General features: G+C 42.9%; 2 protein-coding genes across 4 annotated transcripts; one reads left to right on the forward strand and one right to left on the reverse strand.

Moving 5' to 3' along the window:
* Nucleotides 1-324: 324 nt before the first annotated feature.
* RB195_010137 (uncharacterized protein) lies at nt 325-25,268 on the reverse strand (the record flags this gene model as incomplete). 3 transcript variants are annotated; one of them, XM_064191001.1, is made up of 13 exons in its annotated part: nt 325-492; nt 1,350-1,571; nt 8,885-9,038; nt 9,106-9,252; nt 9,411-9,535; nt 9,865-9,984; nt 15,473-15,560; nt 18,239-18,370; nt 19,018-19,158; nt 23,236-23,333; nt 23,699-23,825; nt 23,914-24,005; nt 25,206-25,268. In XM_064191001.1, the coding sequence occupies 13 exons, from the start codon at nt 25,266-25,268 to the stop codon at nt 325-327; spliced, it is 1,677 nt and encodes a 558-aa protein (XP_064048582.1). The 3 variants fall into 3 exon arrangements, with proteins under 3 accessions (XP_064048582.1, XP_064048583.1, XP_064048585.1); XM_064191000.1 differs by lacking the exons at nt 325-492; nt 1,350-1,571 and adding an exon at nt 8,786-8,827; XM_064190999.1 differs by lacking the exons at nt 325-492; nt 8,885-9,038; nt 9,106-9,252; ... (7 more) ...; nt 23,914-24,005; nt 25,206-25,268 and having other exon boundaries at nt 1,287-1,658.
* On the forward strand, nt 7,402-8,052 carry RB195_010138 (uncharacterized protein; the record flags this gene model as incomplete). The annotated part of the gene is made up of 1 exon (XM_064191002.1): nt 7,402-8,052. One exon carries the CDS (start codon nt 7,402-7,404, stop codon nt 8,050-8,052), a length of 651 nt encoding a protein of 216 aa, XP_064048584.1.
* Nucleotides 25,269-26,515: the final 1,247 nt, after the last annotated feature.

The following is a 26,515-nucleotide window of genomic DNA, read 5'->3' on the forward strand; positions in this document are numbered from 1 at the left end:
AAAATTTTTATGCACGTAATTTGAGGCTATCAGATACATCCTTATCTCATACTTCACGTGAGGATTTCTCTTGCTTCTGGCACGATTATTAAATTGAGATCATCTCACGCTACAAAATTGCAGTGAATGTGTCTGATTCTGCAAAACAATTTAGTAGATAGTGAATTATATCCTAGCCGGTGATGCAGCGTATGATTAGCAGTAGGTAAGCAGAGTCAGCTATTTAGGCGCCAACGAAAGTGAATCTCTTTAGGACACGCACCATCGCTAATTGCCCTGACGAGGCATGACCGGGGCATGCTCGAAATTCCGCCGGGACCCTCTTTACACCCATTTTACGAGACAGTAAACCACATCTCCAATTTCGTCGACTCGGTCATGTGAGTTCACACTCAGTGCATTGAGGGCATGTAGTCTCATTTGAAGGAGGAGATTCACAAATGGTACGGTCTCATAGGAAATCTCTGGGATCAGTACTTTTTCGAAGGTTTGCTGAAACGACAACGCACCTGTACAAGCAAGGCGGCTGATTTCAGTCAAGCGCCCCATCCGTTGAGCACAAACCAACACCTACCTTAACAGCCCCACTTAAAGCCACAAAATCTTTCGTGGTTGGCTTAAAGCTCAGTTTTAATGAATAAATAAAGTTTGAATTCTGTCGTACATTTGTTTTACGAAAGCTTTGTTCGGATCTAAATTTCACAATATGTAACTGTCATATTCGTGTTTTACACATGGAATTACCTCCGAAAGAGGCCTAACTGATGTCAACATCAGGTTCTCCTTAGTAGAACTCTCCAACTTCTTTGGTACCAATTTTCTAGTTTCCTCACTGCACTAATTAGGTACCTTCATAGGACACAAGCTGCCAGGCTTTTTGTAGATATCAAAAGAAACTTTTACTTTCGACCTCTTCAATGGGACCACTGCTTCGATTATTCAAGTTCAACTACAAAATTTAGTTCTTTTCTGAAGTGGGCTTAACATATATTTGCAATATAGCGTTGCGATCACCAACAGCAACATTTGTGCTCCTTGCCACGACACTGTTACACAGAATTAAAGGGGAACCAAAATTTCCTCCCTCCACAAGAACAGAGACCAACCCAAGTGATTTAAAAGTGACCTGCATTTTACATGAGCCTTTCAATGATAACAATACGTTTATATAATTTGTTTGGCCAAATGAGGATTGACAGGAAATTTTTCAAATACAAAACTTCCGTCTACAACAATAATAATATACATTTGTACAAGTCATAGTTCACAATCACTACCGATGCACACTAACTTATCTGCTGTATAGAACTTCGTTTACTTATCACATCGAGGGGGAATGAATGACGAACTGGATCTTCTGCACCACGTCGGCGCAGTTCGAATTCGCGTATAATGAATCGCACAGAGTCTGTTGCGGAAGAAACTCGACGCGGAGCTCGAATACATGAAGCAGAGTGAGCGCGCGCTCCACTAACTGTAGGAACTGTTTCGTGCCCGTTGAATTGAGGTGCATGACGATGTCGCGACGCTTCTAGAACACCAGCGAACGTTTGCAGTTGTTCCATAAAGCCCTGAAGAGCACCAAAATCAGTAGAGCACTGGAAATTTTGTTCTGAGCGAAGGAGCAATAACGGAACCTTCTTTACATTATTTGCCATCAGAGTCACTAGTCGAAGTCTTTCGTCGTGTATTTGAAAATAAATACTTCTAATTGTTAAGTAACAATGTGTGCACACATTTTTGTTTGAATAGGAAATTGTAACGCATTTTACCATTTGGCGGCCTAAACTACAAAAAAAAAACGACGCCTTCAGTGAACGCGGCACCCTTATGAAGCTATCTTAAGATTTTCAATATGACTAGTTTTCATGCACACAAGGAGATTTCACAGTTACGCAGAGCGTTAGCCACGGCATTTCTCTGGTATGGAAAGCTCGGAAATTTCTACACTTTACATAATAACGCTATACATGGGAAATCTACTATGACAGGATGGATACATAAAGGAGAAGGCAGCTCTAAGGTATCGTTTTCGCATGTTTTGAAGTACTCTGACAAACTGAATGGTTTTCGATAGCTATCAAGAACATTTGTCCGTCAGAGGTAGAAGCACAGCTGAGATAACATCTTTGTCTGACGCATACTTCATACTCGTTAGTTTTTATCTCAATCACTACCAGAGACGTGAGTACTCCGCACTTCCGATGCAACCAGCAACCTTGCGGACTAGTATTTGTTCATAAGATGATTTATATGATTTGGACTTCGAACGGCTGTATGGAAAATGTAGATAAGATAAAGGATAAAGTTTCTGGCGTTAATCAATCCGCTTCGGATGCGCCCCCACGTTCACTTCAATTCAGAATCGTTTGAGGTTAACGAACGTGTAACTAGCTTATACAATGACTTGCGGGGTCAGCCGATGATCAAGTCAGTGTTTTTATCCTCCAAGATAAGTCTAGTACCAATTTATCGACTCCAGAGGGATGAAAGGCTTGGTAAGCACTAGGGCGGATCCGAACCTACCATCGATCGTGCAGGAAGCGGAACCTCTAACCGCTACACTACATTCGCCCCCATGTAGAAAAGATATTCTATATTATACATGACTACAGCAATAAAAGGGAGAAAATGAATATAGACCATTTTAATTTTACGTAAAAATAGACCTTCAATATAAAAGAACGGAGCGCTTCACTCAAACTAATCCCTTTTGTTGAAGGCTTATCAATTCAACGCTTGAAGTGCTTGTAAATGCCGACGCACCCATCTATAATTCCTATAAAAAACCAAAGAGGTGAAATTAAGGTCAGGATTTACTATTAAAAGAGTAAATATGGACCTTAATTTCACCTCTTTGGTTTTCAACAGGGATATCGCTGTTTTGTTTGCGAATGTATTAGGCTGGATAGAAAGTTTTGTCACCATTTGTCCTTTTTTCTGTTTTTTTTACTCAGCTTACAATAGAAATTAATCAATAGTATAATCACCATTATTAATTACAACTGTGTCCCACCTAATAGGCAGGTCAGCGATCCCTTTCTCTCAGAATTGGGGAGACTGGGAATCGAAGTCGCTGACCGCCCGTTCTTCTTCGAACTTGGTGAAGATTTTCTTAGCTAGGAAAACCTTGAAGGGCCGGAATAAGTGGTAGACTGAGGGGGCAAGGTGGCGAGAATAGAAGCGATCGGGCACCATGTCCCAGCCTAACTCCTCCAGTTTTCCGAGCCTCCTTAGCTACATGGGGCGTAGTGGACGTGCGCCTAACCTCGTGTCGGCCATTTTTCTCGAACGCGAGCTACTGGAGCTGACTATATGGAACCGGTGACGGTATGGCCTTGTGGGAGCAGCTCATAAAACAGAATTCGCCTCGAATCCCAGAAGCAACAAAGGAGACACTTATTGGGGTGGAGGTCTGATTTGGCTTGCGTCGGCGGGTCTTTCCTTCGAGGGAGGTCTTCCCACACGGCACAGTGCGCGTTAGAGTGGTAGGGGATCCAACTCTCATCTCCAGTAATAAAATAGTCGAGAAACTCCTTTCACTGCGGCGAAGAAAGAGACATTGACAGATGGATACCCGGGTAAACTGGATGCCATCCGTCAAGGTGTGAGGGATCCATCGAGCCAGCACTTTTCTGCAGCTGAGGGTCTGGAGGCGACTGACGACTGTTGAGTGGCTACACCCGAGTCTCGTAGCAAGACTTGATCTCCGGATCTTCTTGTGACTGCGTCGATAATGGCGGAGTCTTCGACAGTGTGGGGGCGTCCCGACTGGTGCTTGTTTTCGAAGTCGGTGTATCCGCTTGCGAAGCAAGTGAACCAGTGCTTGACAATCTTAGTCCGGTAGTGGTGCCCTCGCTCAATTTGTTGAGAATTCATAGAAGATGATAGCTCGAAGTTGCTCTTGCGTAAATGACATCGTGATTAAAGGAAGGATTTTCGAGCATGCTCCCACCATGCCCCGGCAGAGCAATTAGCGATGTGAGAGAATTACCTTCGTTGCCACCTAAATAGTGGACTCTGCTCACCTACCGCTAGACATCATACGCTGCATCACCACCCTAGGTTATAATTCACGAGATACTAAATTGTTCTGAAGAATCAGACACATCCACTGAAATTTTTTGATGTAAGGTGATCTAAAATTTGTAACTGTACCAGAACTAAGAGAGATCCTTGCGCAAAATAAGAGAGAAAGGTGCATCTAATAGCTCCAAATTACGTATGTGAAAATTTTCGACAAAAACAAAACATTCCAGCTTTGAAAAGCGATGAGAATGAGGCATATCGTCTGTAAACTATAAGCTTTTTTGTACCCTAATTTATTTCCGGACAGATGGACCCTCTGTATCTCTGACCCCTTATAAGAAAATAAGCTATTTTGATGAGATTTCTAGACTTCTTAAAGGTAAGATTTAGGCAAAACTCGCTCCAGTTCTCTTTTTAGATTTTAGATTAGAATACCTCAGAAACTGGACACGTAATATCTCGGAGGCATTCGCAGACCCACTTTACCGTTCCCCCACGGGTTCCGCCCAAAAATGGAAAGTTCTGGAAGTTTCGAAAAATAAGTGACAAGACTTTCTGTTCAACTTAAAGCAATCACTTCAAAGGAATGGGAGTTTGCTAGTCAGCAAGAGGTTCTGCTGTCTACGCGATCGATCAGAGGTTTGAATCTGAGGCGGGTTTGAATCCGCCCTAGAGTTCACCAAGCCTTTAATCCCTCCGATATCGATAAATTAGTACCAAACTTGTCTGGGAGGTTAAGAACACTGACTTTGACATATCGGCTAGCCCCGCAAATAGTATTGCATACGCCAGTTACACATTCGTGAACATCAAACGATTCTGAATCGAAGTGAACGTGGTGACGCATCCCAAGCAGATTGATTAACGCCATACATTTTTATCCCTCATAGGCAAAACGCAAAGTATTTTCTGTACGTTCCACTGCACCTCTACACAACTCATTACTTACATATAACAGTAGTGACGACGATGCAGTAACATTGCTCACAGCTTTTTGTAGTTGCACTTGTTCATGGAGAAAAAGTGAATATAACCAACAACTAACAAATTTGAAGCTTGGGGGGTTCGCGCCTGGGTTTTGTGGACACTAGCTATAATTGAATGTTGACTCGTCGTTGACGTGGTGTACGACTCTGAATTCCCTTTTTACTTGCGTGAAGCGAGATAGCACCACCATTTCGACTGAGCTCGATAAAACTTTCCACTGCTTGTAAAGTGTGCGGTTTCGAGGGCGCAAATGAAACTACAAAAAGGTGGTATTAACGATGGCTGCATATCACGCGCACTTTCTAACCTAGATACTGAAGGCCGAAGCATTCGGACAATTGAGCGCAAATGGAGACGGAGGACCGGTGACCGATTCATTTAAAATATCGTGTTTTTAAAGCTCAGTTCTAGACCGAAGTTTGCATCTTTGCGATCTTTCCACCGCATGCTTACAAAACAAGAATCATGTCACAGAAAAAGTTCCTCAATTGTTAGAAAGAGCTTAGCTCTTCGATTGTGCAGCAAAAGCCTTGTTAGGAGACGATGAAACCACTGTAGGTAATGCGAAATTGATAATTGTTGGAGAACTCTAATCTTGTGCTCATATCGTAGTCAGGAGGAACTAATATCTCCACAGACAAAGTTTCATCAAGTCCCATCCATCTAGAAAAGGAAAAAAAAACACAATTCGATGGGATCGATATTGCTCTAAGATGAGACGCTATCTCCCGCCAACCATATAACCTTCGTTTCTAGCGAGCGAATGTGTAAACTGACATCCAAACTCCACAAGGAAACTTGCGTCGAAAGAGATCGTTGATGGTTCATCGTCTCGTTTGCTCTACTCTAGTTATTCACGTTGAGACCGCCGCCATTCACTTTTTTTAAAATATAGCTCGCAAAACTACACTTATCCAGATATCGTTATTGGTACAAGCAGCAGGATTTCTGGTCACCGACCACTTTTTGTTAAATTAGCCAACATTAACATTGATCAATTAATTAAGTTAATTAATTAAATCAAGGTGCCTGCCCAAGCCACGGATCTCCCTCACTAGAGGGATCACAACCGGTTAGTCGCGAGGCTACGTGGCGCGTCCCCGGGTGGCGGATAGGGAGCTAATCGCGGACCAAAAGCGATCTTGTGCTTGCCCAGAGAAGCGGGTGTACTCACCCGCTTCTTTGGGCAAGCACAAGATCGCTTTGGTGAAAGGGAGGCGGTTCGGAGTCGCCTCCAACAAATAAGCTCCACATGTCCACTCCGGGAAAACGCAAAGTTCTCCCAAAAACTCATGGGACTAGAGGCTTGCAACCTGCCCATGGGTTTTAAAATTTCACGCATGTACAAGTCCCACTTTTACGCCGCTATTTTACTTCGAAAAATTGCTGGGCATTATTTTCTATTTATTAGATTAGTCCGAAATTTTTACGCAAAACACAGTAATAGAAAAGAGTTTTCTGATTCCGGAGGAAAGCCTACGGTAGCGCCAGGAAATACGGGGTTGCAGGAGTTACATAGGCTACCGAAACGAAAAAGGACTAGGATGACGATCTGTGCTTATAACGCAGGTACGGTTGCATCGGAAGCGGGCATCGAAGATTTGATGATGAAGCCATGAAGATTAAGTACGTCATCGGACTGACTGAAACGAGACAACGTCATCCTCTCAACGCCGTACATGAAACTGGAGAAGAACTGTTCTTAGGAACATTCGACAGTAGAAGTGCTGGTGGAGTTGGCGTCCTCGTCAACACGAGTATGGCAAAGAACATCGACTCAACAACTTACGACCCGAATCGGACGTTTGCGAGTTAGAAGATGTGGTCCAACACGAGCTTTGGCTATCTTCGTCGCTTTTGCTCCAACATCAGGCTACGAAGAAGAAGTCGAGGCTTTCTATATGGACCTGGAGAAGTTCTACCAAGAAGATCATGCCTTCTACAAGGCCATAATTGGGACGCCAAAGTTGGCCCAAGAGGAACGCCTGAGGAACTTCACATCGGGACCCACGGCCTACAATGGAATGACCAGGGGGAGAGGCTCTCCGAGTTCATCATGACGAATAAGACCATCCATGGAAACTCGCAATTCCAGAAGCCCTCCTCCCTACGCTGGACGTGGGAGTCACCCGATGGATGGTACCATAATGAAATAGACCATGTCGTCAATAAAAGGTTCTCTCCTGACGGACGTCGCTGTTGTGCCAAAGTTCTATACGAGATCGGACTATCGCCTCCTCCGAGGAAGATTTTCCTTCATAAGGAAAGAAGAGAAAACCGCCAAGTTCAGAGAGCGAAATCCCAGAACTATCACTGACTGGGATCTCTTCGCTACGCTAGCCGGCTTTCGGGAAGATTCCGCAATGGACAACATCGACGAGGTATATGGACCGGCTCGTTGAGCACCTTCACGACTGCACGAAGAAGGCTGAGAGTTTTAAAACCACCAAGAGGCGCCTGTCTCTTGAAACTCTTGAGCTGATACGCCAGCATGGAGCAGCACGAGCCGCAGGAAAGCAAGCACTCACGCCCGAGCTCGCAAGGCTTTGCAGAGAGACGATAAAAGAAGACCTTAAAGAGAGAAGAGCAGAAGTGCTGGCTGAAGCTGCAGAGACGGGGAAAAGCATCCGCTATGCCCGTCGAGACTTCGCCAGTCGCAAGACGAGGATGACTGCTCTCCGGAACCCGAAGGGAACAACCGTTGTATCGGGAAGGGGAATGGAGAAAATCATCTACGACTTCTACTCTGATCGATTCGACAACCATGTCCACCTGCCTCCTCACCATCTGAGGGAAGACGGACATGTCATTCCAGAGATACTCCCGTCCGAAATACAGCATGTTATCATGTCGCTAAGAAATCGTACAGCACTCGGTCCCAACAGAATGAGACCAGAACACCTGAAGTATCTTCCGCCAGTATTCATGAACACCCTGGTGATGCTCTTTACACGTTACCTGTCGGAATGCAAGGTTCCTAAACAGTGGAAGACCAGTAAGACCGTGTTTTTTTTTTCATCAGACGTTTTCGACTGATTAATATTATTGATAATAACTTGCCTGTGAACTGACAAATGTTTTATAAGTACAAACTGCTTTTCACAGTGCTTATGCTGAAATATAGTGCTAACAGCGCAAAACTAGCTGCTCGCGCTGATATATAGTGAAAGTAAGAATATTTTTCATTCTCTAACCTAATCGCACCTAATCGCAATTATTTGATAGCGATCATTCCAACAAAGCCACAACACACCTTTTTATCTATTTGATATCTTGTAGAAATGAGCGTTCTACGAGCGCGGACTGTAAAAGACATTGATCACGATTCACGATCATCATCATGATAGGGAACCATTGAAAAAGTCCCTACCCTGTAAATCAGCATGAAAACTTATATCAAGCAGCTTTATTTTACAGGGAAACACACAGCTACCTCGCTTTCATTAAGAAAATAGAGAGATGTTTTCAATTTCACGGTTTTTAATCACAATCTAACAGAAACAAGTTTCTTCTGAGATTAGCAACCCGATCCATTTTCTTGTATATGCAGGAAAAATATAGAGTTGGAGACAGTAGTCAGCAAGGATAGTAGAAGCTATCTTCTGTCCATTCGCGCTTCAGCAATACTAGGTGAAGTTGTCGTTGACAAAACAGTAGGTGGCTTGGTTCTACGCGTACATCACTTTAAATGTTTGAATTTGGGAGGAAAAATTGTCTTTAAATTATAAGTTCTGTAAGTGAACATGCTTACATCTTTGTCGTTCTTATGCTATGTTTCACTATCTGAGTCCGCTGGGCCATCGAATTTTTCCTGTTTTCGTGAGCTAGGCTAAAGAACTCATGAAATACTTCAGAACGAACTACTAACCTTGTTTGGAGTAATGCAATTCCTTCTTTTCTTTACATATGCGAGTGCGTGCTCCAAACTCCATCCATATTCTTTCATAGCATACGCAATGACTGTAGAAGAACTGCGACTGATACCCTTCTTGCAGTGCACTAAGCACACTTTACCCGATTCTCTGAGAAGTAACAAATGGATTTTTTTTTACTTCTGATGTCAGAGAAGATAAGATGGTTCTTTCGTACTTTGCCTCCTTTATGAAGCTATAAGTAAGGTTCCAGTTGTTCAACAAATTGGTGCTCGCTTCGTCAGGAACTGAGATCTTCACGTATTTGAAGTGCATAGGAAAGAAATTGTCCACCTCCCGTGTCATATTCAATATATAGCCAACACTGAAATATGGAACTAACACTTTCTGAGGGCCCAAAATAAAGAAACACCCACAAAATTTATTCCTTCAACAACAATAAGATTGTTGAAGGAATAAATTAGGAATAAACAATGATAAATAAAGAATATGTAAAGTGTATTTAGATATGGATGAACACACTTATTTTGATTAAGCTCTTCCCAATTCGATGCATTCCACTCGGTACCAAGTAAGAGATAAGGGAAAATCCGACTTGGTTTATCCATTTGTCCCAATATAACAAGCATTTCGCGGTCGATAAAATCCTGGAACTGATTTGTTTAACGGCATTCATCCAAATTCCCAAGATGGGCTAGCACTGCCTTTAAAAAAAGTCTTAAAGAAGGCCAACATCTCCCGTCTGTTTTCTCTTTTCGACTGCGTCCAAGCTATTTGCTTTTTCTTTTAAGCTAACTTTTTCTTTACGATCAGGCTATCTACGGAGTGGTGTGGCATAACCTCGAACCACCATAATCTCTGCCTATGAACTCGTGATTGCCTCAAACAGCATCTACTGCAGCCCTATCCATGTAAATACAATGGCATATAAGAGTCTTTGACATTGATGAGCTTGATGATTTAGTTGTAACCTCACCTTGTGTCCATCGACACAACCAACACGTTGGGCCAAAGCTTCCCGTATATCACGACTTGTAACGCTGTCCAAATCTACGCTTTGCATGATTTGCCGCAGTTCCCGTCGCAATAATGTTTCCTAAACAAGATTTTGAGGTAATATGTGCGTACGCACGTAGTAGTCCCTATTTGTTATCTTGTTGCAAAAAAAAAAAGAAATTGAAATCGAATGAAAACGAGCAATTTTCGCTCACTGCCAATTTTTCTCAAATCACACTTATAGAAAGAAAGAGAAAGAAAAAAGAATGGGAAGAGCAACTCTGCCCTCAAAGTATTCTCGAGAGATTTCTTGCTTAATTTCTACTACTTTTTTAACTTAGAAAACTTGTTGGTGCAGAAACCCTTCAAGAACTGGAATCTCCTTTTCAGAGATCGCTAGGATTTCATGACCTCTTCGTTCCAGCAGCATTTTCCTTCCTAGTAAAGATAACAACAGGGAGGTGCAAAATTTAAAAATCGTTTCCTTCCTCGATTTCCACCACCTGAAATTCCTCTGTTTGAAAAAGGGCTTGTTTTCAGTAGGAAGGAAAATCCTACCGGAATCAAGCGTCATAAAATGCTAAGGATCTCTGATAAGGAGAATCCCATTCTCAAACATACCCACCCAGCTTACCAACTTATTGCACACTTTGACCGGATTGTTGTCATATTACCAAGCAGAGATGCAATACCGCATGAGTAACAAAGAGAGGACAACAAATAATCTAAAGGCGACAAAGGGAGATACAAAAAGCAATCATGCTATATAATAACGCGCTTAGTCCGTGTGTGTGTGTGTGTATGTGTATGTGTATGTGTATGTGTTTGTGTATGTGTATGTGTATGTGTATGTGTATGTGTATGTGTATGTGTATGTGTATGTGTATGTGTATGTGTATGTGTATGTGTATGTGTATGTGTATGTGTATGTGTATGTGTATGTGTATGTGTATGTGTATGTGTATGTGTATGTGTATGTGTATGTGTATGTGTATGTGTATGTGTATGTGTATGTGTATGTGTATGTGTATGTGTATGTGTATGTGTATGTGTATGTGTATGTGTATGTGTATGTGTATGTGTATGTGTATGTGTATGTGTATGTGTATGTGTATGTGTATGTGTATGTGTATGTGTATGTGTATGTGTATGTGTATGTGTATGTGTATGTGTATGTGTATGTGTATGTGTATGTGTATGTGTGTATGTGTATGTGTATGTGTATGTGTATGTGTATGTGTGTGTGTGTGTGTGTGTGTGTGTGTGTGTGTGTGTGTGTGTGTGTGTGTGTGTGTGTGTGATGAAAATGCTCCATAATGATGCAAAACTCTGCACCGCTAAGGTGCCGAATCATCGCCAGCACCTGATAGACGAGCACTCTACTTCTCATATATTTCTCTCATATGTTAGTGAGGGTAAATTAACTTTTATGTGAGTGTGTACTTCCAAATTTGCAAACTATCATGTTCTATAATAACGAGCTTATTCTGTCACGTGTGTGCGTCTGTGTATGCGTGTGTCTCAGTCAAGAAATTCCAAAAAGAGAGGGAGACGAATACTATGGCGTCGTTTGGTGCGCTGGAGCCTCAATGGGGTAAAATTGGGTGAGGCGGCCCCGGAGTCAGATAGCTGTAAATGGGGTGGGACGGGTCCCACGGGGTTGAAATGGTGCGCCGGCCATAAAGCTATAGAGTAGGGAGAGACGGATTCCCGGATTGGATTTTTTGGATTGGTGCACGGGAGCCCCAAATCAGTAGAATGGGTTTCTACAACTCACTCACGTATCTATTTCCAAGCATATTTTCCTGATGCTGCTAACATCCTTTCTTCAAAAAGAGGAAACACACGTGCGAACGGCTGATCAAATACGATACATTGTAGCCAATGGTTTACGGGATCTGACGTAGAACGTTATTTTTATCATTACAATAGTGATATCCCTCCACAACGGTTTACCGCCTCATAGTGGCGTGGAGGTGACACTGGGCGTCGAGCTGCGATGTACAGCGGAGGTTCGTCCTCCGGCAGGGTCTCCCAAGCTGGGAAGGAGTTCGACACATCCGACATTCCGACTTTTCGGAATCGGAAGCCTAGCTAAGAGTAAACCACTGCTAAGATTCACCACCGTCTTGGCAAGATGTCGCAAGGTGGTTCCCTGATCCATGTAGGTTGGGCGACAACCTGTGGTGAAAGCTAAGCTCGCCGTGGCATGACTGCTTAGTTTGGGGAAAAGTCTCTTTGCCACTCCAGCATATTCACTGCCTCAGTACCCTGCACACTGGGCCCTGCCGTCTCAGACGTCGGACGGTATGGAGCCGGTGAGAGGTGATCAAATCTCAGGTTGCTCAGGACGTCTTTGATTCTGGACCAAGGCGACACACGCACGACTCGCCATGGAGACTGTCTCAGACTGTTTACGTACAACGTGAGAACAGTGTCCACAGACGCTGACCTGCATGCCAGATGAATGACGGTACACTCGTCATTCGTGGAAAGAAGATTCCGTCCCGAAATGTAGGCGGTATTGGTTTTGTTGTGCACCCATCTGTCGTCCATCTCGTCGATTCTCACGAGATCCTGTCTGGCCATTCTTCGCCTCCGTCCTCTGCGCCAAAAAACCATCAGTATCATCAACTGCTACTCACCAACATCAGCAGCTGATGAATCCGAATTGCACGCGTTTTACGAGGAGCTGGAGGAAGTGATCCGCAACGAGAAGTCCTTCTACAAATTCGTTGTTGGAGAGTTCAACACAAAACTAGGAAAGGTCACAGAAGAGGAATACAGGATCGGAAGATTGGGACTAGGGGGCTGGAATAAAATGGCAATCGTCTCGCCGAGCTGTTGTCCGCCGCTCGCCTCTTTCATGGGAACTCTCTTTGCATGAAGAAAGACCATCGTCGGTGGACATGGGAATCGTCCAATGGCGAGACTCGTGCGGAGATCGACCACACACTCACCAACAAGAGGTGGTGGCTACTTGACATCTCAGTAGTACCATCCTTTTGTAGTGGTTCTGATCACCGTCTCCTTCTTGCGAAAATACGGCCTAGCCACACGATGGAAAAGAACATCCGCTATCGGCAACGAAGGAGAAAAGGTGTCATCTACGACGATTGGGTACTCGAGGACTCCTAGCCCAAAGATGACTGGCACATCGAGGAGGACCCAAACGTGGACTACGAGATGCTGCTCAGAGAGTTACGAGCCTGTGCTGAGCGTGCCGCGAAGCCGCGCACGACAAACCTAGATCGAATTTTGAAGACCACCAAGGAATTGCTGGAAAGAAGAAGGGTTTTGAGGTTTGATCCGAATGCATCGCACAATGAGCAGCTTGTAGCAAGCACTAGCTGCAGAAAAGCGCTGCAGGTGGATCTTTTGAAATACAGGTAGAAGAAGATTTTGGAAGCAGCACAAAGAAGAAGGAGTCTAAAGAAGTGCAGCAGAGATCTGCGCGAATATAATATTCCACTAGCAGCCTTGCTGAGTGAAGACGGGACGCGCGGGCTTCTCGTCGTGAGATGGAAACCATTACGGAGAGGTTCTACTCGAACCTTTTCCGTTCATCAACTCCTGTATCAAGCCCCACTGGTGAAGCTCCACCACGGATTTTCCCTTCGGAAGAACGAGTCGCTATCAAGAGCATGGAACCTGGCACAGCCCTTGATCTGATTTTGTATCAGCAGACTTTCTTCGGGCTGCTGGCTATCCACTTCATGTAATCTTAGCAGCGCACATGACATCTTACTTTCAGAAAGAAAGGATCCCAGACCAGTGGAAGACCTCGCGAACCATTCTTATCCATAAGAAAGGCGACCGAGAGGATCTTCGGAACTACCGTCCGATATGCTTGCTGAGCGTGTTATGCAAAGTATTCACCAAGATCATCCTCACGCGCATATCTGGGACACTGGATGAAACCCTACCTCAAGAACAAGCTTGATTCCATCAGGGGTTCAGCTGCGTGGACCACATCCAGACCGTGTCGAGGGCCATAGAGGATTGCCGGGAATGCCGCCTGCCCCTTGTTCTAACCTTCGTCGACTATGAGACAGCTCATAGTCGACGAAGGTCAGCGTAGAAACGAATGCAATACTGTCAGCGCTGGTCGATCAAGATGTGGACGCTTCGTATGTGAGGACATTAGCCAATTGCTACGATCGATACACCACGAAGGTACAGCTTTTCCACCGCTCCCTCGCCATACCCATTGGTATGACAAGGCGACACTATATCGCCGAAGCTGTTTGCGTCTGCATTGCAGTGGATAATAAAATCACTTTCCTGGGAAGAAATGGGCATACGTGTTGATGGAAGATTTCTCTCGAACCTTCATTTCGCGGACGACATCGTTCTTCTTTCGACCAGTATCAATGAAGCAGAAACTATGCTCAACGAATTGAACGAAGCAGGGAAGAGAATAGGACTACGAATAAACAGAAAGAAGACACAGTTCATGAAGAACGCCCACTGCGAGGACGGAGGAGTACAATTTGAAGGCTCCCAAGTCGTGGAAACTCCGTCATACGTATACTCGGACGTTCTATGAACATGGAAAACGACTTGAAGGGAGAACTGAATAGAAGAATGAGAGCAGCATGGGCAGCATTCGCAGCCGTCAGGGAAGCTACGAACCAACTGACGGACCAAGATCTTCATGCCCATCTGTTCGACTCGACAGTCCTTCCAGCGCTCTGTTACGCAGCGGAGACGTGGGCAGACACCGCTGCCACGTCTAGGAAGCTACTTACTACCCACAGAGCCCTTGAGAGATGTCTCCAGAAGTTTAACCGGCGCACCCAACACCTTGCCGGTCTTCGTAGCTCCGACTTAAGAGGAATGTCCCGTCTTCGCGAATCAGCGGAATATGTATCGAAAGCAAAACATAGATGGGCCGGTCACACCGCCAACGAGATGGGGTGACGTGATCGCTGCACGAATGGACCAGCTGACAGCTCAGCTGGATACGGCTCAAGGACCTCGTCAACGTCACTCACGAAGCTTGAGAACATATTGGATGACAATGGCGAGGGAACGAAACGAGTGGAAGAGATGCTGGGGCCGCACGTCCAGTGAAGACGGGCCATCTAAGTAAGTATCTAAGCAAGTAATAGTGATATCCAATGTCATTTCATGTTAGCACGTCATTCTTCGCTAATATTTGAGAACAGGGGTCCAAAATTTTGGAGGTTTGAGAGAAACATAGATATAAAGTCAAGTTTGATTGTTTTCCAAATGTAGAACTGACGTGCTTAAGGGAAAACCATAAAATCTTACATCTGTGCTTAAATTTTCGGGTAAAAAAAAATTGAAGAGAGCGTTGATGAAAAAAAAACTATTCTAATATTCCAAAAAATTTCGCTACTGTTACTTCTTATTGATCGGTGAAGGCGAGCGAAGCGAACGCCAAAAAAGCCTGAAGTCCAGCTTTAGCCGGACGTTCGGGCTGGTTGCTGTATAAATCACATGTGTATATGATTGAAACTAATCGATATGACAACATAGGAATACTTCGGTTCTCAAAAAAAAAACGCAATAGAAGTTGCACAATTCTCATGATATGTAAAAAAGGAAAAAAAAAGAAACACCTTAGCTTTTCCCTCTTCAGAAAGGTGATCTCGCACAGTATCAGCCTTCAAATCATCTTCATCATCCAACTCCAGTGGAGACTGCTGCCTAAAAAAAAACTAATAATTAGAAAAAGTCATGTTAATCACGCAAATTGGGTCATTTTAGACAATGGCGGCTCTTGCTGAAAATGGTCATCTGGGAAGACTTTTGAAGAATGATAGGTTTTGCACTGATCTTCTTCAATAACTGTCCGCAAACTCTAATTAGGTGTTCTGATCTCGATCCCATTACAGAAACAAGCCTTAAGTAGTATGCACAATTTTTTGTAACACGCAGTCAAGAAGTTCGCAACTGCACGTATAATATGATTCCTTTTTTGAAACCGATACTAATTGCGAAGGAAGTTCCGGGCTATAGCTACTTGGAATCTACTTCTCAATAATGTAGAACGTCTATACAAAACAGCTTCGTGGGTGATACTAATAACTGATAACTAAGAACAATAAATATTTAAAAAAAAGACAAGCTAAAAACAGTAAGGTTAGGAGATTTCTTGGCATTTTTCTTTATTTTAGTCTATTCTTGCATTTGGTAAATATTTCATGCTGCTTTAAAGGCATCACCCCACCAATCTGGAGTGGTACGGATTTCCGGTGGGGTATTCGTATACGGGATCATAGATTATTGAGAGAAGGATGATTCCGTCCATTTCTTCCTAATTGCCGTAGAAAACGGCCCGGAAGATACAGCTTCGAGCATCGGCTCCCCCCCTATCGCACCTATGTTCTGGAGGCGGCTGTAGCAGTGATGCAGGGAGAGATGAGCGGAGCCACTCCCCTCTCCATAATCTACGACCTCGTACACGAATACTCCACCTGAAATCTGCACCACCTCAGATTCGTGGTATGCTGCCTTTTAGCAACTCTGTGCATTATCTAAGAAGAACATATTCTTAAAGCACAGTTATGATTTAAAAAAAAAATCCTCGACGAATAGAGAACATCCCAACTGTCTTTGAACATCAGTTTTGATAATAGACCTCAATTCCTGTAGCATTGGGTGCACCCGACATTAAACTTTCTTTAGAAAAGTCTTAGATTGGTCAAAGTTCAGCGAAAGTGGAGGAGAGGATGAGCAAATACAAAAAAAAATCTATTGGAATGATAATAGTCATGTTGGTATCCGATTTAAGACTTGTCGTTCAGTGAGGATTATGATTCATTATGCATGCTTGAGGGCGGATGAAGCGCAGTAGGTTTGAGGTTCCGCTGCCTGCACGATCGATCGAGGTTTTCGCCCTGGTGCTCACCAAGCCTTTTCATCTCTTCGGATCGATAAATTGGTACCAGACTCGTCTGGGAGGATAAAAACACTGACATGACACATCGGCTAGCCCCTAAAAGTCATTGCACAGGCCAGTTACACTTTCGTAAATCTCAAACGATTCTGAATTAAAGTGAACGTGGTATTGCGTATCCCAAGCGGATTGGTTAAAGCCAGACACTTTATCCTTTTACACTTTATGCAAACTTCAGGTAATTTTAAACTAAAATGCCGCCTGACAGCTCGCGACTTATTTGCACCCTTATATCACATTGTTCTGCGGCCTCGGAGTGCGAAGCAAGGTCCCTTGCTTGCGAAAATGACTATTTTAATTACATCTGAATTGAAGGGTAACCAGTACTTATTTCTCAGAAACAAAAATCAAGTGACATTGTTTCTGCAAATTTCAGGGCGTTCCCTTACGCGAGGTTGAAAGTACAATCCTTCCAGTTCAGGTTTCTCCAATATTGGAAATACGGATGCGTAAGCAACTATTTGGGAGCATTCATATATACACCATACTCAAATTAGGAAAGGATTCAGTCAGATCAGCCAAGATGATGAAATGCACTCAAATATTAGGTGCCGGAATGCTCAGTGTAGTTTTTGGATCCCCTTTTATCATTAAAAATTAGCATTTTTGTACTTTTTTGCTGGTTACAAATCCTTAATATCTTATTTAATATTGTAATGACTGATATTACATCTCTCTCTCGTATTTTTTGGATTTTTTAAAACTCAAGATCGTGCTTAGGTCTAGTGTACAAATTCGCATGTGCCCACCGTATAACTTCAAAGTCGGGCTAAAGGTTACAGAATCCGTCGATCGAACTAATACTGGATTTGGCGGGGGCACCATCACCATTCGGTATGCTCAGCAATGGTTCAAAAGGTTTCGACGGGGCAACGAGAACCTTGAAGTAATGCTTCGTGGAACGCCGCCAACTGTGATCAAAAAGGAGACTCTAGTTGAAATGGTCGAGAGTGGACCGTACAAGACTTTTGCTGAAGTAGCAGAGCACTTCGTGCGTCATGAATCCACCGTGCGCAAAAAGCTCCAGGAGTACTGCTGCACAAGAAAATTCAAAATAACCTTTTCTTCTTCTTTGAACCTAGAAACCCCAAATTCTATTAGCGTAGGATTTTCTATCTTAGATTGGTAGATCGGAAAGTATTACTGAGTTATTTGGCGAATATATTGTTTGATTTCCTGGTTAATGAATAAAAAAATCTGACTTGAAATTCTTCGTGAAAAAACGACAGTATTCCGGTACCTTGCATTTATTTGCTCTCTATGAAATCGAAAAGAATATTCGAATTCATTGCAGGCGTTACTTCCGTAACAAACGTAGCAAAGGTGTACTAAGAATTCCCAGCATATTTAAGAACAGTTCGTTGGAATAATCATATTACGAACAAATTCGAAACATTTCAACAAGTTTTGTAAACGTAACAATTACCATTGTGCACAAAGGAAGTCTGGAGATGATATCCTGTCCATGTAATATTCAGTCGCTGAAGCTGGTTCACGCAGCCTTCTCGTTTCCCGACGAGTTCCATCCAGCTCCTTATGCAGTGATTGAAAGACGAACCTGAATAACAATGGAGACTGGAAGTAAAACATTTCACGTATTTCTTGACACCAATTTTGATAGTAACTCAAAGTGAGAAAGTTTACTTATACATAAGCATAATAGTACACTCAAGACGTTGATGTGTCGTAACAGTCTCAAATGCACTAACGTTACATGCTAGTAGTTCTCATATTATGTCGTGTCTGAGATTTATAGCATACAATATCAATTTTGGGACATTTTTCACAGCTTAGTTTACTAACAAGGTGACTGTTTCTATATCAAGACAAACCTTTCAGGCTTTGTGCACATGAGCGGACAGTGTTTCACAAGAACTTGAAAAAAGTAGATTTGAATTCGTCCGCTCTTAGCAAAAATTTGCATTATATCTTGAATGTTGTGCTACACATATGAACCCAAAATTCGCTAATAACTTCATCGATTCCATGGTGTGAAGAGAAAATGGAAGAAGTTCGAACGCTTTTTCTTCTCATTAGTCTTTTCAGTGCTCGGAATGTAAGTAACATTTACAAACAGCGACACTCCATCCAACCTTCCAAAGAAGGATACATTCCGAGTAGGAAATAAGATCAACGCCAGTTGAGAAAAGGACGAAAATTTTTTAAGAAATAATATTTGAATGACAAAGATTATGTAAATATTACCACATAGCCTGTACTGAAACTGGTCGGAAGAGAAGTGCGTTGTCAGCTTTGCTACATGATCCCGATCCATATACAGCAACTCCTCCATCACCTGCCAACTCTACACGGCTACACCATAACAAAGGCAAAACGACGCCTATCCTTCAACAAAACGATTTTTTCGAAATATGACCTTACGAAAGAACATGGTTTGCAGTGTTCCAAGGAATAGCTGCACTTCATAAATTACACCTGAAGCAAGAAAATCCTTCTAAATAACGGAAAGCGTGGTAACTTAATGGTGTGGTAATTATATCTTGAATGTTGTGCTACATTTGTCCTATTCATTTGTCTCACTTGAATAGGCTGGTGAAAAGACATCATTAATCTTCGACTGCTCGTACTTGGATGCGGCTCATGCACTGAAATCGTCGTAAAAAACCGCTTTTTTACGACGATTTTGAGAAAGTGAGCAGAACTACGTGGAATTCCGCAATATACTACCTGAACTGTACTTTTCGCTGCGGATTCCACACCAAAATCGTGATACCCTGCCTTTAAAGGCATCATCCTATGGATCTGGGGTGGTATGGATTTCCAGTGGACAAGAACTATACAGGGGTCCAGATAGCAGAAGCGGATGGGACACACACATTTCTTCCTAATTGCTGTAAGAACGGCCCGGAACATGCGGCGCGTACACAAAGGTGGCGCACTCCATTAGAACTTCGAGCGTTCCGAGACGTGTTTTCTACAACGAGTCCTTCTCTCGAGTCGCCACTCTTGTGCACGCGCCGCATCTTCCGGGCCGTTTTTTCATGGCAATTAGGAGGAATGAGCGTTATCTAATCCATTTCTTCGTTTTGCTTGAAACGGGCCACTGATACTTCCTTATTTCTCAACCACGTACGAGAGGCGCCCAGCTGCTTCGAAGAACAAGGAGAGCATTATAATTCTCTTTGAAGAGCCTGGTGAAGAAATCTGATTATGGGTCGATGATTTGCTTGTAGCGTGCACTCATTTTATGAAACTCATCTGTTCACGGCCTTTGTTTAACGGACCCCGCAGAGTGTGTCATATGTCTGTGAATCCAAATTTCACTTTGCTAGACAAACATCGAAAGTATGACTGTAACCTTGATAGACCTAATCAGTGACGTAATGTTGAACTCCGAATCCCTCTTATCAGTTGCATAAAACGAGATTCACCTTTTGATGAAACTGACAACATCTTCTCTCATGCAAAACGTCTTTGTTCCTGAAGTGTAAGTCAAGCAAGCAGCGGGAACAACGGTGCTGTTAAGGTTATGAGTTCACAACCAAGTGTACGTGATATATTCATTACAGCATCGATGTTCTTGTATGCCTCGCAAACTCCTCTTCTCTTTCTCTAAACTCGGAGGAGGATCAACTCTCTCAACTTCTCTTTCTCTAAACTTGGAGGAGGATCAATTGCTCAACGTATTCAGGTTCTGATCTAGACACACATCATTGGAGCATTAGGATATATTCCGCTAAATTAGTAGAAGACTTGACTTGACTAGGAGGATTAGAGCACTCGTAATCCTCAAACGATTCCGATTTGAGGTGAAGGTGGTGGTGCATTACAACCGGATTGATTAACGCCAGACACTTTATCCTTCATCCTTTATTCCAACTAACTCCAACAGTGTGTTTCAATCACTTCCGTAGGAGATTAATGGCCATCAAGATCGTAACCGTTTTTCACGATCGTCTTTTCCAAACTGAGGTGAAAACCTCTCTTTCCAATTCGATATTTCAATAAATTATGAAAACAGTCTATATCGTCAATCGTATTAAAAACTTTGCGAAATCTTGCCTGTTGAAATGATTGTTCTCCATTAGATAATCTTTCAAATCTACTTAGGACCACTCCTCATATATACCACTATTCAAATATGACAGAAGTTGGGCTGACTGGAAGATAGTTGCGGAAATTTTGCGACTCCTCCTCAGACAACAACACGGAAGTCCACCAATTACGAACTCTGTATTCCGACAGGGATGAAGAGTCCTATCACGGTACTGAAGAAAAGTGCTAGTAGATTCTTTAGGTGTACAGATTAGCGGGACTGTTGGGACTGCATAATCTCTACCGACCCGAGGTAAGACAACATTACATTTTGGAAAAGGAAACCGGATCCTGGGTGAGATGTCCATCTTTCCTCAGATGATGATGAAATAACTGGAGATCATATCTAAAAAATCAGAGCAGAAACTGCGGATGATTCACTTCTCGATGTAACCATTTCAATTTAGACCTGAAGTGTGGATCTTCTACTCTCAAAGTCTAGTTTATCGCTCCGTTCCATAGATTCCGGAGTTCGCGGCAGTCTGCAGATCGTGTGTACCAAAGTCTAAGCCTGATGCTGCTGTTTCTTGATTACTTTTAAGCTCTCGACTGAATCCACATCTATTTTAAGCCGTGGATTCGTGCTATGTGTCGCCGTTACAATTATCACAACTCTAACAAATGTTGTACCTATACGATTACAAGAGAAAAAAGCACGTAATTTAACAGTATGGTTGTGATGCGCACACCGTACTAAAAGAGATTGAAAAGATGGGGACTTGCGTTCAATATCATGAAATATTTTCCGATGTTGTGATAGCGAGTGATTATACTGGGTCTGAAATAAATTCTTTCCACTTGTAGCCTTTCTTTTATAGTGGTCAAAACGAAATGAAGTACAGTGCAGTTGCGTGAGCGCTTGCGCTCGAAGCGGTGAGGCGGAATGTAGCGGTTAGAATCTAAGGAGGACCCTCGTGACATCATTCATTCCTGTAGTTCGTGATGGTCCCATCTCGATACCGATCGCTTTTTCCACCGTGCTACACCGAGCGCAGCCGCAACTGCACCGTACTTCATGTCGTTCTTACCCTACTACACACTGCTTTTCCCTTCTTGGAAAATGTCACTGACCAAGAGCACGATCATTTTCTTTGTCCACAACATCACACTATTCAATGATGCTTTACTGACCTTGGCGCACAATTCATAACGAGGAGAGTAACTGCAAGACAGAAGAGTTGCGAAGCGCTGAAGACCGAATGGTACTGTCCAGTCACTGATCGTAACCATCACAAGGGTCTCGTTGATACTTTTGAACAAATACGGTATCCGTAGAAGATAGGTCGGTGCTGATGTTGACAATCTTGGACATAAAATGATTCCCACAAGATTCCTAGTTCTTATATGCCCAACGTTCAAGTTCTAAAACCTTGAATCATACACTAGTTGCGTCCTGAAAATCACTCGAAGAGACTCAAAGAACAACTCAACAGAAGATATGATGTCAATGAAAGAACTTAACACTTTTCGATTCAGGGAATGCTTAAGGGCCCGAAGCAAGTGGTAGTCAGATCTGATGAAGCGAGGTCTATCGAAAAATGGGACCGTTTCCGGCAAAAGGCTTCAAGTTGGCGCCGATGCGACATACGGTCGCGTGTTGTCGAGAAGGACGTGAACCACATATCTATAGTCGGGTCAATACGACATGAAGCACGGACATTTGCGCATTTGGCTGCGCTCGAAGCGGAGCGGTGGAGCGTAGCGGTTGGGTTGTGTTGGCGTCTGAGATGATGGACGCCAAGGAAGCCAGTTATTGACCGTGTCGCTGACTTGCCACATGACGTTTCTTGCACTCGTAGAAAATCACTCGGAGATGATCGAATCTTTAGGTGGGTAGCTTCTAGAACCACTGAGTTTTTACCTGACCACCAAGGAAAGGAAGGCGCGTCCTAGCTTTCGATCGTAAATTTCTTTTGAACTGGGAGAAAAAAGTAGGAAGCCAATCTAATATCACATAATTAAGAACGACTACCTTACAGCTTTCCAAAGCAGAATACCACGTAAACACCTTATATTTTACATGTCGTTTGCCCTTCCAAGTCACATCCTTAGAAAACATTTATAATACAGTTAACCGTGTAGTCAGATGGCGAATATTTCTTATAATTCATTCCGTTTTCTCATTAATCCAGAAGGATGGATAAACTTAAAACAGTTGTAGTACGAGTATAAAGCGCAAGACACACGATGAATTACCCTTCAGTTCCCAACTATTTTTCTTAGACGTACAGCAAAAAATATACCTCTTCCCTATCTTCACAACATCTATTTGGAAAAGAAAAGCATACTTAATATCCACAGAAGGCCTCTCACTTCCCCGGAAACACAGGATGAATTTAATATACAGTAGAATTTGTTCATACTTACGTCATATTTGCTTTATAGTAGTCCATACCAATCAAAAGGGTTAGTTTATCAACATCGTGAGTTGAAACAACGGCTAGATATCTAACATGATCAGCAACCTGAATGAATAGAACGAAATTTCGCTGTGGGACCCGAGAACCATAAATGCTCACTGTTGAAACAATACTATAGTTGGGTCAAAACGACATGAAACACGGACAGTTGCGCAAGCGGCTGCGCTCTGAGCGGTGCGATGGAGTCAACGGTTGAAGTCGAAGTAGGACCATGGCGAAATGCAGAGATGGGTGGCGGTAGCGAGGATCCTTGCATGATCCCAACAGCTACGCTCCACCGCGCCGCTTGGAGCGCAGCCGCTTGCGCGACTGTCCGTGTTTCATGTTGTTTTGACTCAACTATACTGTAACCAAAAGAAAGGAAAAAGAGCAATACATGTGTTTACCGTGTTAGAACGATAATCAATCACCTGAGTCTGCAGCCTAACAGCCATACTCATTTTGTCTTGAGGGCGCAAAATCCTAAGCATCAGTTGAAGGTGGCTCTCAATTTCCGCACCATTAGCGGATCCATGTGAGCAGGTAGGAGAGTTTTCGCTATATAGACGAATATTAAAATAACGTTAACTAAGAACAATCACAACAGTTTCTCGAAGAGGAAACAGGTAAGTAGGCGAGTAGAAACCTGTGAGGTAGAATAACAGCCGCTCCTCGAACAGCAAAATAACATTCTGACATGCTCCGATTCCTTGATGAACATCTTGAATCATCAAAATCCTGATAATATGTGGCGTTGAGTACTTAGTTATGATTAAAATTTCGATCCCGACCATTTATTTCTTAATGAAAATGAGTTAGTATTCAGGATGAGTCTGCAAAAAATGCCTATGGCAGATCACGTTAACATTGATGCGTGCAAAGATGAAATCCCTTCTCTTCGAATAATTCAACTTATGACAACGAAATCACACAAGGTTATTACAGGACAATGCAAAAACTTTAACTATTTTACAAAAATATGTAAGATAGATAGCTCTGAATATGTCATCATTCTGAGGTGGTGATGATGGGTAAATGGAGGCCAAGCTTGTCAGTTAATCCTAGGTGTTCTCAAGTCGAAAACATTCAACATTAGAAAGTACTTCTAAACACATAACACTTTGCTTCTTAATGTAGTTCTCATTAGAGCTGAAGGTTGCTCTTGGAAAAAAAAACTACAGAAGTAGTGACCACATGAAACTTTGAGGTAGAACTGTTTTCCAAAGAGCGAAATTCTATTTAGAGCTTGTCAAGAACTTTCACGGAGTAACCTTCCAGGCTATAGACACAAAAGGGTGAAGCACGACAAAGTTGTTGAGTAGTTCTAGATCTTTAGCGATTTCAACGATAACAACTCTTCAGTGTTCTTTGCATTTTTAAATAACTTTTTATCTAGCCTTTTCTGTGGAACGTGAACAGCATCAGAGGTTATGCGTTAAGACACTCAGATCTATGCGAAACGCTTAGTTATAGAATCACTCCCTGCGAAATTATTAATGTCCAATTTATTCAAATCTGTTCGTTCAATAGGAAGGATGTTCATGATAAAGGTCGAAGTTTGAGTAGTAGTAAAAAACGAACACAACTACATAATTTACGGAACACAAGTGCACAAAGAATTAGATAATTGAGCAACCCTAATCATTTGTTGAGACGAATATTTTTTTGTTTTCCTGCCCAACACCATAACCTGTCTAAGACGGTTAAACGTGCTCCCAAACAAGTGGTGTTCCGCAGCTCTAAAGGACACAGAGGGAACTGATCATTACGAGGACATTGAATGATGATTCTAATGTTGCCTCACATTTCTGCTACATACCCACAATGTTCATTGCAGAATTACATTTTGGAAAACGAATCCATTACCTCAAGTTGAAAATATGCAATTCCAATAATGAATGAAAAAGAAACATGTATAGAACCGCAAAAGAAACTCACCAGGACTTCGCTTTCATCACCAATTGATGGTGACGGCGAGCGCTGAACTTGGACGAGAGACATTTTGGAAATATAGATGCAAAAATAATGCTGTGTTGGCAATAGTGGAAAGATTGTGCAACATTCAGAAGAGCAGATGCCGAATAGGTTGTGGCGGGCGTCGATGATTCACACCACTGTCATCGGCGCAACGTCTCTCCCAAGTCTGCTAGATAGAAAAAGCAACATAGGAAGGACACCGTGGAAAGAAAATGGGAACGAGAAACAACTTTTCAACCCGTTCAATCAACAGCACATTGGAGAACAAGACGAAAATTATCGGGTCAGTGAAGTAAAGCGCTACAGAACAGTGTTGGTACTCATTAGTTGATGCAATTTGTTGCCGGAAGGAAAAGTTTAGTGGAAATTACAACTGAGGAAGAAAAGAAATAAGGAAGCACAAGTATGGATAACAACGTGAGAGTGCAGTGCGAGGGTAGGCGGCGATCAATTGAACATCAGGGTCGCAGCATTGGCCAACACCACTCCATTCAGGCTCGAGCCTCAATTCTAGTTTCGCCCCTTCATACTGGACATCGGGGACAGCCGTTGAAAAATGCCTAGGGTATCTTGCGTTGAAACTTATCAGACAACTTTGTCTTATGATTGGATCTCCGATTGGTTCCACGCCAAACGATTGGATGATCTTTTCTCTGGGAAACTCGTCGCTGCGCTGCGACTTCTCCCAGCTTTTTAAAATCAATGCAGATGTCCGATGTCGCTGGACACTCTTTTTTCTGAAGTACGATCGACACGTGCACTCTTTGCTATAAAATATTAGCGTGCTCGATTGGTTGCATATCTCTTCTATTGTTTTGTTTGAAACACTCAGTAATTCGTTTCGTTTCACCAGTAATTCCACCTGGTTCCCCTTAAATACCCAAAATTGGTTCCTGTTCCATGCGTAAAATTGGTTCGAGATACTTGAGAAACATGCTCCCACGAAAATACTAAGCGAAGGATGAAAAATTACACCAGCCCTGCAAATTCTGACTAATAACAGTAATGCTACAGCACATTGACCCTCACCCTCTACTGGGAGGAGAACCAAGCAACCACGCCCATTATCGACTGATGCACACTCGCCACAACTTCACTTTGCTCAGGAAAACAACTTAATTTGCAGCAGAAAATGAGAGGAACATGTACGAAATGGTGCGCGCTTTAACCTCCTTTGGCGACTGCGCACAATTTTTCTCTGACGGAGCGTTCGCAAACAGTTCTTAACCGTCATGGGAGGTGAGCAGCCATAAAAAGAGCCACTTTAAAGT

The sequence above is a fragment of the Necator americanus genome, chromosome III, assembly GCF_031761385.1.
Source record: "Necator americanus strain Aroian chromosome III, whole genome shotgun sequence".
NCBI classification, from domain to species: domain Eukaryota; kingdom Metazoa; phylum Nematoda; class Chromadorea; order Rhabditida; family Ancylostomatidae; genus Necator; species Necator americanus.